The sequence below is a fragment of the Schistocerca serialis genome, chromosome 5 (assembly GCF_023864345.2).
Source record: "Schistocerca serialis cubense isolate TAMUIC-IGC-003099 chromosome 5, iqSchSeri2.2, whole genome shotgun sequence".
NCBI lineage: Eukaryota > Metazoa > Arthropoda > Insecta > Orthoptera > Acrididae > Schistocerca > Schistocerca serialis.
Genome location: NC_064642.1, coordinates 139,085,064 through 139,100,707, shown reverse-complemented (window position 1 = coordinate 139,100,707; position 15,644 = coordinate 139,085,064). Strand labels below are relative to the sequence as shown.

General features: G+C 37.7%; 1 protein-coding gene across 2 annotated transcripts in view; it reads right to left on the bottom strand.

The window, feature by feature from the left end:
- Window positions 1-742: 742 nt before the first annotated feature.
- Window positions 743-15,644, bottom strand: part of LOC126480805 (exocyst complex component 4) — a 241,833-nt gene continuing 226,931 nt past the window's right edge. Inside the window, exons 15-16 of one of the 2 annotated variants that reach the window (XM_050104127.1) lie at window positions 2,241-2,446; window positions 743-1,824 (exon numbers count right to left, since the gene is read on the bottom strand). In XM_050104127.1, the coding sequence (XP_049960084.1) occupies window positions 2,279-2,446 (168 nt within the window). In that variant the 3' untranslated portion in view covers window positions 743-1,824; window positions 2,241-2,278. Of the gene's footprint in view, window positions 1,825-2,074; window positions 2,447-15,644 lie in introns of those variants that run through there. The other variant, XM_050104126.1, reaches the window with a different exon arrangement.

Below are 15,644 nucleotides of genomic sequence, written 5' to 3'. Positions count from 1 at the left end.
ATAATATTGGATTAAAAAAATATAGGTATGGTATTAATCCAGGTCATTGTTAGGTTTGCACCATGTAAATCAATCATTCTTTTTTAAACACAATGAGAGATAGAAACCCTTCATCTCACATATTATCCATGTCTAATTTCAACACAGATCAAATAAATTGAAATATTGTTACGGTCTGTACTGATACAGCCGCGTAGTCAACACCATGCTTCAGTGGACAGTGTAGTTGATGAAAACTGGTAATTTACACTTGATATTCTGATATTTGCTTTTAAAAACAAAACAAATATTTGTATTTTTCTTATGAATTAGAACAATAATGTTAGTCAACTGAGTATCCACATCTATGATGGCGACACACGCAACTACTATTTTGTCCCTTACTACTCCCTCGACTATCTAATTTCAGCAATGATGACTCTACTAATTGAACAAAAATATCACTGACCCAGCACTCATGGTGCTCTGACCTCAATAATAAATCTTGGTACCTAGACGTGAGGTGTGCGAGTGCACAATGAATAACTCTGAGCAAAACATTGTGGATTCCTTACACGGTGCACCAGTTTTATGCTCTTCTTCATTGCTGGTGGTTCAAACAGGAGCGCAGAAAAGCTTACAACTGGGTTTTCAACTCTCAACTTTGGAAAAACCTGTGGAATAGTCAGTTCCTAGGATAGGGATATAGCTTCATTTAATAACTGACATTTGTATAACATGTCTTCTAATATTATTTACTGTATATTCTTCATGACATTACAGGAAATCAAGTTCAGTTAAAAGAACATCTTTGTACAATAGGTACTATGGAAAAAAAGGAGTGAGATAACAGTTACATCTGACAAAACTTAGTTACAGCACGTAAGCCATGACAATGGCAAATTGTAATGACAGAAAAAGCATTATATAACTGTTATAATATACTATGTTAACAGCTATGTATAAAAGTACAATACGTTGTTTTTATAGCAATTACTTACTTCTGTTATAGTGAAACTCAACAAAAAGGTACACAAAAACAATAGTTGTACTTTATCGATTTATCAGTAGACAAGGATAGTAACAATATGTTCTTCCATAACAGTAACAAGTGAGTTGGCACATACTGAAATGACATGCATTACTATTGTCTTGGCTGTTATCATAAGAATATAGCTCATGTGTCTGTACACAATATGCCACATGTAAGCTAGTTTTTAAAACATAATTTCTTTCTTACCCCTAGCTCTTTAAATAAGTTAATTTTTTATTTACAAACAGTTGGAAATAATATTTAAGCAATAATAAGAAGCCAAGACTGTGCACAGATTAATGCAGTTGTCATTCTCCACTTTTTCAATACAAAAAGTAAGAAACTGAAAGATGCTTGCCTAAAAAATACAGTGCTATAGAAAACTGCACTGAAGTACACAAGTTACTGATTCTTTTAAATAATCAATGTACACAGTGAAACCTTAATGCATCACTTCCTGTGTCAATCTTTTTTGTTCTCTATTTTGTAACTTATCTGCGCAGTTTTAAGTTGTGCCACTTTAGCATTTAGGTCATTCCCGACAAAAAGTTTTTATGTATGTCATAAAAAATTACAACATTGATAGTTATTAGTATGGTTGATATAATCTATTATGATGTTATAGTTATATGCTAAGTGGCACTAACCAGACATTACCAGATTGAATGAAGCAAATACAATTGCTGGTACACTCCTGTGTATACAAATCAGTCATTTTACACCTGCATTATTTTGTAATTTTGTCACTTCTCTGTCAACATTTTCAGGTTCTTTTCTTGTTCAGTTGTTACAGTCTCCTTTTTTTGTACACACTGGAGTAATTATATGCAAATATATCAGACAGACTCAAAGTGTGAAAGACAGTTCCAAGAAAAAAGGCAGATATTAAGTAAATGACAATAAGTTGAATTTTAGAGAAGTTGAATACGTACCTCTTTGGTAGTAAACCGAGAAAGTAACAAGTCACTTCCTCATCTCAGTATAAAAAAAACCGTGTGTGTGTGTGTGTGTGTGTGTGTGTGTGTGTGTGTGTGTGTGTGTGTACAGGTGGTGGTGGTGGTGGTGGGGGGGGGGGGGGCATTGCAACAAGAAATAAAGTAATTTATTAAGTGTGACTTTTCTGGTAGACTTGTTCCATTCTATTCCTGGAATTTATCAGTTTAATTTGACACAAGCAGTCAAAATGATAGGCTGAAGCTTCACAGTGCTAAAAATTGGATCACAATACCTTGCAAGAGACCTGAATTGCAGCACACTTGCAAATCTTTACACTGTTACAGACACTTCTCCTAAAATGTCAGATAAGCGTTTAAGGTGAAGGTTAACAGCACCATAATCAGAATCAGATTGACTGCGATGTATTAACTGGAAGGCATTCATGTATTCCAGTTCTGAGAAACTCGGTCCTTTCTCCATCACTCTGCTTAGTATATCCTTGAAGAAAACAAATCAAGTTAGTCAATGAGTACAGGTCATTGGTGATGAACTGTGTTAATTTTTATTTACGACACAAATTTTTCATTTTATGTACAACACCACTTTGACAATTAGCATAAAAAATCCAATCTCAGCATGCAAACAATTAATCTAAAAACTGAACACATTCAACAAATCAATTAAAATTATTAATTTAAAACTTCACTACTTGTTTACCATGAAAAAATTAGTTCCATAGTTAAGACAGCCTGAAACAGTCAGCTCATGAATACACTGTGCAGTTTATGCAGACTTTCTTCAAGAAGTAAATTGTGAAAAGAGAGGAAAATGTTACCAATGATCTACTGACATCAACATCCTGCATTTTTCTTAACAATTCACAGAAAGAAACTGAGGTTCAAAAGCACTATACTTTTTTTTGCAACTGAGTTGAAGAGAGAGAGAGTGTGTGTGTGTGTGTGTGTGTGTGTGTGTGTGTGTGTGTGTGTGTGTGTTGTGCTGAACTGTCAAGCAGCAGGTTAGCATTTAAGTGGAAGAAGCACAGTATCCACAAGGGATATGATGTAAAACTTTTGACATTGTTTGTTTGTGTTGCTTACTCAACTGACCTGCATGAGATTCTGCATAACAGAACTCTCAAAATTGAAACTTCCTGGCACATTAAAACTCTGTGCCAGACTATGATTCAATCTCTGGACCTTTGCCTTTCACAGGCAAGTGCTCTACCAGTTCAGCTACCCAAGCATGACTCACAATTTGTCCTCGCAGCTTTGTTTCCACCAATACCTCGTCTCCTACCTGTTCTCATAATTGTTAAGTTTCCAAACCATGAATAATTTGTGCATAACAAGCATCACATTTTAGTCATTATGTAATTAAAATGGGCTTTAAAATTGAAACTATTTCCCAAACTGCCTCGTATGCAAATACTTATATGTTAGAACTGAAATCACTGTTTTTAGTCACAGACTTTTGACAACTACTAATAATGGAAAAATAAAATTACAAAGGAATGCCAGTTTCAAATGAGGCAATCAATGAGGTGTAAGTGATAAAACAGAATATTTGGAGACGTGCACCATACTGTTGTGTAAGAACCAATCTACTTGGTGGCAAAGGGATATACATGTATTGGTTGATTTGAACTGCTTCCTAATAATCATTTGAAGAACTACTAAACAAGAACTGCGTGTATACATGGACAAGGAAAAAAATTCCTGGATTTCCCGGTTAAAAATACACATTCTCCCGGATGAAAACACACTTTTTCCGTGTTAAGTGACAGTATACTCTTCCTCGGCACTGTAAAAGTCATCAATCCTTTGAATGTTTATGGTTTTATATACCGACATATAATTTCCCGGCACTTTAGAAAACGAAACTCAGGAGGAAAAACACGTTCTGAAAGACCTTTGATGTGCAGCAACATGTACGCTGCATATTTTCGTAATTACGACGTTATAAATTTGAATTCCACCAAATAACGCACGTCACTTTCCGAAGCATTGAAACTGAGACTGCGATGCGCTTTTGTAAGCGTCATAGCTCATTCACGTGATCCCGCTAGCTGATGACAGCAATAGAGCCGCGTGGAGGGTCTGAATCAGAGGCTGAGACGGTTCTGCGACCGTGTGGGCTGCAGATTCCTCGACTTGGGCCATAGGGTGGTGGGGTTTTGGGTTCCGCTGGATAGGTCAGGAGTCCACTACACGCAACAAGCGGCTACACGGGTAGCAGGGGTTGTGTGGCGTGGTCTGGGCGGTTTTTTAGGTTATATGGCCTTGGGCAAGTACAGAAAGGGCAACAGCCTCAACGGGTGCGGGGCAAAGTCAGGACATGCGGCGACCAAGCAGCAATCGGTATTGTAATTGTCAACTGTCGAAGCTGCATTGGTAAAGTACCAGAACTTCAAGCGCTGATAGAAAGCACCGAAGCTGAAATCGTTATAGGTACAGAAAGCTGGCTTAAGCCAGAGATAAATTCTGCCGAAATTTTTACAAAGGTACAGACGGTGTTTAGAAAGGATAGATTGCATGCAACCGGTGGTGGAGTGTTCGTCGCTGTTAGTAGTAGTTTATCCTGTAGAGAAGTAGAAGTGGGTAGTTCCTGTGAATTATTATGGGTGGAGGTTACACTCGACAACCGAACTAGGTTAATAATTGACTCCTTTTACCGACCTCCCAACTCAGCAGCATTAGTGGCAGAACAACTGAGAGAAAATTTGGAATACATTTCACATAAATTTTCTCAGCATGTTATAGTCTTAGGTGGAGATTTCAATTTACCAGATATAGACTGGGACACTCAGATGTTTAGGACGGGTGGTAGGGACCGAGCATCGAGTGACATTATACTGAATGCACTATCCGAAAATTACCTCGAGCAATTAAACAGAGAACCGACTCGTGGAGATAACATCTTGGACCTACTGATAACAAACAGACCCGAACTTTTCGACTCTGTATGTACAGAACAGGGAATCAGTGATCATAAGGCCGTTGCAGCATCCCTGAATATGGAAGTTAATAGGAATATAAAAAAAGGGAGGAAGGTTTATCTGTTTAGCAAGAGTAATAGAAGGCAGATTTCAGACTACCTAACAGATCAAAACGAAAATTTCTGTTCCGACACTGACAATGTTGAGTGTTTATGGAAAAAGTTCAAGGCAATCGTAAAATGCGTTTTAGACAGGTACGTACCGAGTAAAACTGTGAGGGACGGGAAAAACCCACCGTGGTACAACAACAAAGTTAGGAAACTACTGCGAAAGCAAAGAGAGCTCCACTCCAAGTTTAAACACAGCCAAAACCTCTCAGACAAACAGAAGCTAAAAGATGTCAAAGTTAGCGTAAGGAGGGCTATCCTTGAAGCGTTCAGTGAATTCGAAAGTAAAATTCTATGTACCGACTTGACAGAAAATCCTAGGAAGTTCTGGTCTTACGTTAAATCAGTAAGTGGCTCGAAACAGCATATCCAGACACTACGGGATGATGATGGCATTGAAACAGAGGATGACACGCGTAAAGCTGAAATACTAAACACCTTTTTTCAAAGCTGTTTCACAGAGGAAGACCGCACTGCAGTTCCTTCTCTAAATCCTCGCACAAACGAAAAAATGGCTGACATCGAAATAAGTGTCCAAGGAATAGAAAAGCAACTGGAATCACTCAATAGAGGAAAGTCCACTGGACCTGACGGGATACCAATTTGATTCTACACAGAGTACGCGAAAGAACTTGCCCCCCTTCTAACAGCCGTGTACCGCAAGTCTCTAGAGGAACTGAGGGTTCCAAATGATTGGAAAAGAGCACAGATAGTCCCAGTCTTCAAGAAGGGTCGTCGAGCAGATGCGCAAAACTATAGACCTATATCTCTGACGTCTATCTGTTGTAGAATTTTAGAACATGTTTTTTGCTTGAGTATCATGTCATTTTTGGAAACCCAGAATCTACTATGTAGGAATCAACATGGATTCCGGAAACAGCGATCGTGTGAGACCCAACTCGCTTTATTTGTTCATGAGACCCAGAAAATATTAGATACAGGCTCCCAGGTAGATGCTATTTTTCTTGACTTCCGGAAGGCGTTCGATACAGTTCCGCACTGTCGCCTGATAAACAAAGTAAGAGCCTACGGAATATCAGACCAGCTGTGTGGCTGGATTGAAAAGTTTTTAGCAAGCAGAACACAGCATGTTGTTATCAATGGAGAGACGTCTACAGACGTTAAAGTAACCTCTGGTGTGCCACAGGGGAGTGTTATGGGACCATTGCTTTTCACAATATATATATATAATGACCTAGTAGATAGTGTCGGAAGTTCCATGCGGCTTTTCGCGGATGATGCTGTGGTATACAGAGAAGTTGCAGCATTAGAAAATTGTAGCGAAATGCAGGAAGATCTGCAGCGGATAGGCACTTGGTGCAGGGAGTGGCAACTGACCCTTAACATAGACAAATGTAATGTATTGCGAATACATAGAAAGAAGGATCCTCTATTGTATGATTATATGATAGCGGAACAAACACTGGTAGCAGTTACTTCTGTAAAATATCTGGGAGTATGCGTGCGGAACGATTTGAAGTGGAATGATCATACAAAATTAATTGTTGGTAAGGCGGGTACCAGGTTGAGATTCATTGGGAGAGTGCTTAGAAAATGTAGTCCATCAACAAAGGAGGTGGCTTACAAAACACTCGTTCGACCTATACTTGAGTATTGCTCATCAGTGTGGGATCCGTACCAGATCGGTCTGACGGAGGAGATAGAGAAGATCCAAAGAAGAGCGGCGCGTTTCGTCACAGGGTTATTTGGTAACCGTGATAGCGTTACGGGGATGTTTAATAAACTCAAGTGGCAGACTCTGCAAGAGAGGCGCTCTGCATCGCGGTGTAGCTTGCTCGCCAGGTTTCGAGAGGGTGCGTTTCTGGATGAGGTATCGAATATATTGCTTCCCCCTACTTATACCTCCCGAGGAGATCACGAATGTAAAATTAGAGAGATTAGAGCGCGCACGGAGGCTTTCAGACAGTCATTCTTCCCGCGAACCATACGTGACTGGAACAGGAAAGGGAGGTAATGACAGTGGCACGTAAAGTGCCCTCCGCCACACACCGTTGGGTGGCTTGCGAAGTATAAATGTAGATGTAGATGAATAGGACACGTGATGTAGTCAGCCAATAGCAAGATCATTCTTAAGTAGCGCGAATACACAAATAAGAAAAGTTAATGGCTTAAATTAATATACTTAGCATTAATATACTTAGCATTAATATACTTAGCATATAACATTGGTCTCGAAGATTAATAAGTTGGAAGAGAAGCTAAGCTTCCACATATAATGTTGATCTTTTTTGCGCTTGTTGCACTTTAAGATAACACACAAATGCGCCAGTAAAATTTTTAATAACGACGCAAATGTCTCATCTTCTGGGCTCGAAATACTTCTAAATGGTCGTCCTCAAAGAGTTGATTTTTAATTGAGAGTCAAATGCTTTGTGATTTAAGAAATTCATTGTACATTCTTGCACATAATTCATCTTGCGTAAAAGGAAATCTGCTTTGAATGTAACGCTTTTCAAACCACCATTCGCAATATTTTCCCGCCACCTGTTAGAAATAGGTTCGCTTCAGCAGTTGCGAGAAAGCGCCAGATAACTAGCGTCACCGCGCTTGCGCAGCTACAATGACGCAGGAAGCCCATATGTTCGTACGTGTAAAACATTAAAAGATCTTATATATGTCATAAAAGAAACAAGACATCAAAGGATACTTCAAGAGCGTCGGGATTTCACGAACCATACTAAAGTGCATAATTCAGCTTAAAATGCACATCCGTATGTAAATTTTCTTGGAGTACCAGTACTCAAGTTTGGTTCTTCATTATAGCATAATGCCATACGTGCACTTGAAATGAAGTGAACGGTTGAAACTAGCCAATAGTGTGAAATTAAACACTTCATTTCAAATAAATTGACTGCCTCAGTAGAAAGGATTAATAAAAGCCAAATCTCTGTAGCAAACCAGCAAAAATAACTTCATTGTTCTGTAAGGCGATTAATGCTTGACTGTCAAAGGTGGAAATAAAATCTGAAATTATTAACATATTTTAGCCTGCCGTAATTATGCGAACGTATTTTAAATCATCTGATAGCTCCCGGCCACATAAATCCGTTTTGTTATCATTTAACATGAGAGCAATAAATGAAGAGGAAACAACAAAATCACTGAACGTAAACACAGGTCACGTGGAGACAACCCTCCCCACCACAACTCTGACTGTTCTGTGCATCAGCCCCGGATCTATGATATTTCCGAACCGGGGCAATATTAAGTAGTGGCGCCCAGCCACACTTCCGTAACCAGAAGCGGGAGAAGGTACTACTCATACGCGACTCAACTGCGCATGCGCAAGAGCCCGCCCGCAACTGCTCAAACGAATCTAATTTAAACAGTTGTCACGTCACGCTCATCGGTGGCAATTTGTTGTTATAAAGCATTGCTTAGTGTTCCTAAAGCCTTTGACACACTTTACTGTTGGCAGACGCTTGTACGAGCACTGTTTTGTTGTTGTATATGGCGCATTTCCTTTGCAACTTAAGTTTTATTTTCGTTTTTTTCCCCTCCCGTTCATTGTTTTGTTGCTGCAGTATCATTCTGCAGTAGCAGGATACAATAATTCCTTTGTTAAGAGTATTGGTTCTTACCAGTCAAAATCACAAAAATTTAATTGAAAACTAAAACAATGAAAAACTCCCGGAATTCTAAACAATTCCCGGGTTTTTCCCGGATCTCCCGGGTCGTATACACCCTGAAGAAGTGTTTTCTCTTTGGATATGAAGAGATGCAAGTGTACATACATATTTTTAGTTCCAAATATTTTGTAAACTGCTGTATTCAGGTGGTTCACTGCATTAGAAATTGGCAGATTAGATGGCACTTTTGCAGTCAAAACATTAAAATAGAAGAATGGAAGAAGGTGATCATACTTAGAAGAATGGAAGAAGGTGATCACACTAAGAAGAATGGAGATACAGAACAGGGCAAGGACTGAAAATGCTAATAATGATGATGCTGAGATATTTGCAATAACTTTCTCAGTCTGTAATGACCCACTGGAAAGACCTTTAGTGACAATGCAGAGGTCAGAAGAAAAACAAAAACATCACCAAGTTTCAGATGTATGTCATACAGTACAACTCACTCAAGATCCTGGACCACAATTTCCTGATTTCAGGCCACTTCTACATGAAATATTTTATAAGACTAGCCTCAATGACGACATGAATTTTGACTCCATTGATTTAAGACAATGAAACCTCTCTTGTCAAAGCTCAGTGATAATACAGTTGAATGTACAGTCACCACCTGCCACGACAACAGAGAAATGTCAGAATCTGCAACAGCTACTTCGATCTGTGCCTCCGATATACCACGCATTCTATATAAATCTAAAGCGCAGGCCAAAAACATCTGTTTCTAAAACATAGAAGATATCACCAGCAAAGTAAATTAAAATATTATGGCATCACTTGTAGTGCTGCAAAGTGGTTTCAGTCATATCTAACTAATAGAAAACAAAGGGTGTCATTACATAACACTTCAGCAGTAGGCAATCAGACAACATCTGACTGGGAAGAAATTACATGTGGTGTTCCCCAAGGTTCCATACTAGGTCCACTACTGTTTCTTGTGTGTATTAATGACCTGTCATCTGTTACATTACCAGATGCCAAGTTTGCCTTATTTGCAGATGATACAAATATTGCAATAAATAGTAAATCAAATATGAATTTACAACGGGCAGCTAATCAAAATTTTACTGACATTAATAAGTGGTTCATAGCCAATTCGCTGCCATTAAACTTTGAAAAGACCCACTATATGCAGTTCAGAACTTCCAAGAGATTTCCTTCTGGTGTGTATATAAAATATGATGACATGGGAATAGGAGAAGTTGAGAGTGTAAAATTCTTGGGATTACAACTTGATATTAAATTCAGTTGGGAGCAACATACTAACGAAATGCTAAAGCACCTAAACAAGTCTGTTTTTGCAATGTGAATGATGTCAGACATAAGAGATATAAATATAAAAAAACTGACATATTTTGCTTATTTTCACTCCATTATGTCATATGGTATCATATTTTGGGGTAACTCCACAAACAGAGAAAAATTTTTTAGAGTACAGAAGCGTATAATAAGAGTAATGAGTAGTGTAAATCCAAGAACATCATGTCGAAACCTATTCAAAGAATTGGGCATATTAACCACAGCTTCTCAGTATATTTATTCCTTAATGGAGTTTGTTGTAAATAATACATCTCTTTTTCCAAATAACTACTTAGTGCACAGTATCAATACTAGGAATAAGAACAATATACATAAAGATTTAAAATCACTTACTCTTGCCCAGAAAGGAGTCCAGTATTCAGCAACGAATATTTTCAGTAACTTACCAGCAACCATTAAGAGTTTAGTTTGAGACAAGGCACAATTTAAACATTATTTAAAAGAATTGTTGGTGGCCAACTCCTTCTATTCCATCCATGAGTTTCTCAACAAGTGCAGTAGATCATTTTAATGAAAATTTATTATACTTTAAATTTTGACAATACTTGGTTGTAACAGCCAAGTAACTACCTACTGTGTGAATGATGGATGTATGGAAAACAGATGTAAGTCTTAAATCTGTAAATAGTGGAAGTTTAATTTTAAATCTTGTACATAAATCTTGTTCTTAACTGAGGATCACTGAAATGAATAATTTACTTTAATTTTTGACAATACTTGGTTGTAATAGCCAAGAAATAGCAAATGTCTGAAGGATGGATTTAATGAAAGCAGATGTAAGTGTTAAACCTGTAAATATTAAAAGTTTAAATTTAATTCATGTACATAATTTTACTGTTTTGACTGAGGATCATTAAAATTAATGAAACTCAAGTTTTTCTAATTACATTTTTGTAATGTGTTTATCTGACATGTTCCACACCCAGGAGGATTCCATCTTTTGTGGGTCTATGGAATAAACAATTTATCTAATCTAATCTAAAATGGAGGTGAAGCACGCAACCTGCTCGTCATGTGGAGCCTTCTGATGATGCTATATGGGGCTTGAAATAGACATTTCCCATAATAAAAAAAATTGGGGGAGGTGTATTTGGATGTGTATGTACTAAGAGCTTGCTCGGAATTTATGTTCCTGTATGTAAAATTGTTTATTCATTTGCCTTATGCACTTCATTATATGCATAACCAATAAGTCACATGCATGTATTACATTAATGCATGAAAATAGAACAAAATACTGTATTACATTGTTGTGAGTCATTCCAAATCTGATGTTAATGAAAGTCAAAGGGATGTAAGTGATATCCTTGGGAGCAAAGGAGTGTAAATGCCAACTAGATTACTGGTAAAAGCATTACTGAGCACAACATCCTGAGTTTTATTCGCTGATTTTTTATACATAGCTTCATTGCCAACCACTGCAAATGATAGTTACTGCATGCAATACACAAATGAACACAGAATTTTAAATTTTATACAAGTTTTGAAGCTCATTTTCTCAGAATTGTTATTTTGCCACATACACCACTTTGCCTTTAACCGGATCAAATAACAGACTTTCAGGCAGTGTACGAATCCCGCGGCAAAAAAGTTGTTCATCTTTTGAAGAGATCCACGAATCAATCCAATTTGTGACTTCTTCATGAGATCGGAAGTGCTGGTCAGAGCCAGGCCATGCGCCGTTGATCTAAACAGGTGATACTCAGAGGGAGCAATGACTGGAGAATACGGCAGGTGAGGTAGGACTTCCCATTTTAATGTTTCCTAGTGTGTTTTAATCTCTTTTGCAACGTGGGGTCAAGCATTGTCATGCTGCAAAATCACTTTATCATGCCTCACACCTCATAGTACATGATGCCGAGCTGGTCCCACCAAATGCAGAGCATGATTTTGGACCCGTGAATATTAGGTTTGGCCGTTGACGTGAAAGCATGTTCGGGATATCCACATGATTTTTTGCGTTTAGGGTTATTGTAATGAACCCATTTTTTGTTCCAAGTCACAATGCGATGCAGAAATCTCTTCCGTTTGTGCCTCTGAAGCAACTGTTCACAAAAACACAAATGCCGTTCAATGTCTCTTGGTTTCAGCTCACTCAGGATCCAAGTTCCTTCTTTCTGATTCATGCCCATAGCCTTGAGACATTTTGAAATGGCTTGCTGTGTCACTCCCACTAATCGTGCCAGTTCTTCTTGAGTTTGACACGAGTCTTCACTCAACAATATCTCCAATTCTGCACCTTTGAAAACATTCTCTTTTCCATCATTATTCCGGTCTACGACGTTAAAATCACCGTTCTTTAAGTGTTGAAACCACTTACAACACATTCTTTCACTAACAGTGCCCTTACCATATGTTCTTGAGAGCATTTGATGAGACTCAGCTGCTATTTTCTTCATATTGAAACAAAACAGTAACGCCTCCTGCAAATGGCGAGAATTAGGCTCGTAAACTGTCATTTTCAATCGAGAACAACTTCATGATGCAGACACAAATAGAATAATGTTTGAATGAGGTTATGTCGACCAAGGTCCAAGCTAACTGCCTGGCGTCTGTGATCTGTTTCTTTCGATCGCTACTTGCCGTTGTCGCCACCTATCGGCAAATGGCAGAAGCAAAGTTATACACCTTGTATATAAACATAGGCAGAAGGCTGCCAATGTCAATAAGATTTAAATGACAATCTTAGCAAGCAATGCAACTTTACACGTTATCAAATCCAAGAGATGATTGTTCTCCTTTCTTCAAATTAACATTAAAAGTCAGAGGAACTACGAACTGGCATCAATCAGTGTAAAATGATATAATTCATCAGTGAAAAAGAATTTCCAATTTGTTTAGTATGAAGGATGTAATGTAGTAGCATGACAAACATTTGGCTGTAATAGTCAAACATTGGCATAATACAGCTCCCTCTCATCCAGGGGTCTGTCCTGCCCTTCCTTTTTAACCTTCCTAAAACTATTTCTATTTCCTCCTTGAGAATGGGAGCTAGTAGTTCCAAAAGATAGGAATAAAGGAGACCACTCACTGAATAATAGTAGCATTTGGTCTTCTGCTATTTGGTGAGTGGCCTCCTTCACTCCTAAATTATTTGGATTCTACCAGAACTTTCCTATTATATTTGTTCAAAAAGATAATACTTTTATGTTTTTTATATTCTGTTGGCAGTACTAAGAATGTTGCCTTGTGAACTGTAAGCACTGGGCACCAATTCTGTTCCATAATTTTACAGCAATGAGTATTTTTCTATTTCTTATGGTAATTTGGAAAATGTTAGCTATTTGATTATTTCGTAGGCAGCCGTTCGTTACATTTGCACGGTTCTCCACTAATGCGTGCCTCACAAAGAACTATTAAAAACTTCTTTTTTTTTTTTTTTTTTAATTTCTGCAAATCTACAATTCATAATGTTTTGTAACACATGAGAGCCCAAGGCCATACATTTCCTTCTCAGATTTAATGTTCATAAAATGATTATGAACAAAGTACATCAACAATACTGTTCATAGTTTGCATTTTATTGAGTGTAACGAGTTTCATCTATGTAGGCCTATAAGACTTGCCAGTTACACGACAGTCAATTCTTTTAAAGTACATGCAGTGTATGACTTGATGTTATCATTTTAAATATTGTATTATGATATTCTTTGACATGACTTGTCTATTTAGTAACAAAAAAGTTGCATTATAATAAGGAAATTTTACACCTGTTGTATTATATTAAGGTCTGCTCCCAACACAATATGTCAGACAGGCACAGAACACAACTAATGAATGGGTATGGATGTCTAGTCTGTCTCAAAACACTACAGAACGCAACTTTTACCTTAGAAGTTGGCATGGGAGTGATTTCCATAGGATGCCAGTTTATGTAGGTGCCAACTGAATTTTTAGGATATTTGGCAAGACTATTAAAGATATGATAACGTTTTTCTTTTTATCTCGATCTTTATTTCTTTCATAGGTGGAGTTGATTTTTGCAAGAATGTGTGCTCTTTTTGAGATCTGAGTTCTGATTACTTAGAAAAAAATTTAATAGGTGCATTAATTACACAGCAAGGCTGTTTCCTTGTTAGACAAGATCTGAGAAAACATCTAACCTTTGTTCATCTCATTTTTTATGTAACTTGAAAAAGCATCATTTATCTTTGCTCACTGTGTTACATGGAAAAAGCTGTTTTATTTAACTTTTTTTTATTTTTTTGGGGTGGTGAGGGGGGGGGGGGGGGGGGGGGGGAGGTGGGAAGTTCACACATACTGACTGTTATCATATAAGAAAAGTATCATGAGAGAGTTACAACATTTACAAAAGTTTTTCCCAATAAATGTGAACCACCGGTCGATAAAGTGAGGAGGTATTTTGGCGACAGTAAAAAATACATTTATGAAAGGGATCCCACTAAAGTGTTAACTACGTATTAGTTCAACATCCACAAAACTTGTAGACTCCTAAACCACAACAATTGACTCTGATTTTTAAAATAACGGCCTCCAAAAGCCACAATACGAGGTCTGTTCAAAAAATTCCAGAACTTTATCCACAAAATTTTTGTATGCTTACCTTTTACTTATTGCGCACAGTCTAATTCAAAATACTCTCCTCCACAATTGATACACTGCTGTCAATGCCATTTCCATTTTCGGAAGCAGTCTTGGTACGCCTCTTGCTGGATCATGCGAAGTGCCGTCTGCAAATTTTCTTTTATTTCATCTGCCATTGCAAATCTTTGTCCTTTCTCAATTTTGGAAATAATAAAAAAAAAAGTTTGCAGGAGAAATATAGGCCTTAGGGAACACCTCATTTTGATACGTGTGATCCTAGTGCTCTTCACAGATTGTGAGGCAAAGGTCTTTCCGGTCTTGACTCACGAGCTGAGACACAAACTTGGCAGCAACACAATGCACTCCACGAGGCTGTGTCAGGATTTCATGACGTGGTCCAACTGAAATGTTACATTCTTCTGTAATCTCACGGACATTCAGTCTTCAATTGGCATGCACAATTTTGTTGATGTTCCTGACATCAGCATCATTGGGAGACATCGAAGGGTGTCCTGAACGAGGGTCATCTTTATCTTCCATCAGGCCATTTTTAAACTATGTGAATCATTCTTAATACTGAGTACGGCTTAAGCACCTATCACTGTAGGCTTCCTGCATCATTTGGTGTGTCTCTACAAAGATTTTCTTGAGATTAACACAAAATTTAATACAGATGCATTGCTCCTCTTATTCTGCCATTTCGAAATTTGCAAACTGTGTGACACAACATACTACTAAATACAGCACTGAACAATAACTGACAGACATACAATAATTAAGCTTCTGGCAGTTGCACATTAAACACAGACATGTGCCAGGATGCCAACTGCATTTCGCTCCAACACACCATTGGTGTCAAATTACAAATTTTTTGAACAGAGCTCATATTGCACAGTATTTTCAGTAATGTTTAACTAAATTTCAGTTTCAAATTATGTGATACATATTTTCCAAACCTTTACACTGTACACTTTCTAAATTTTAATTCTTTCCTAAGTGGTAGGCAACATAATAATATTGTATATTTCTATTAATTAATCTTGTATTCCACTTTACGTGAATTATCAAAATGGCCA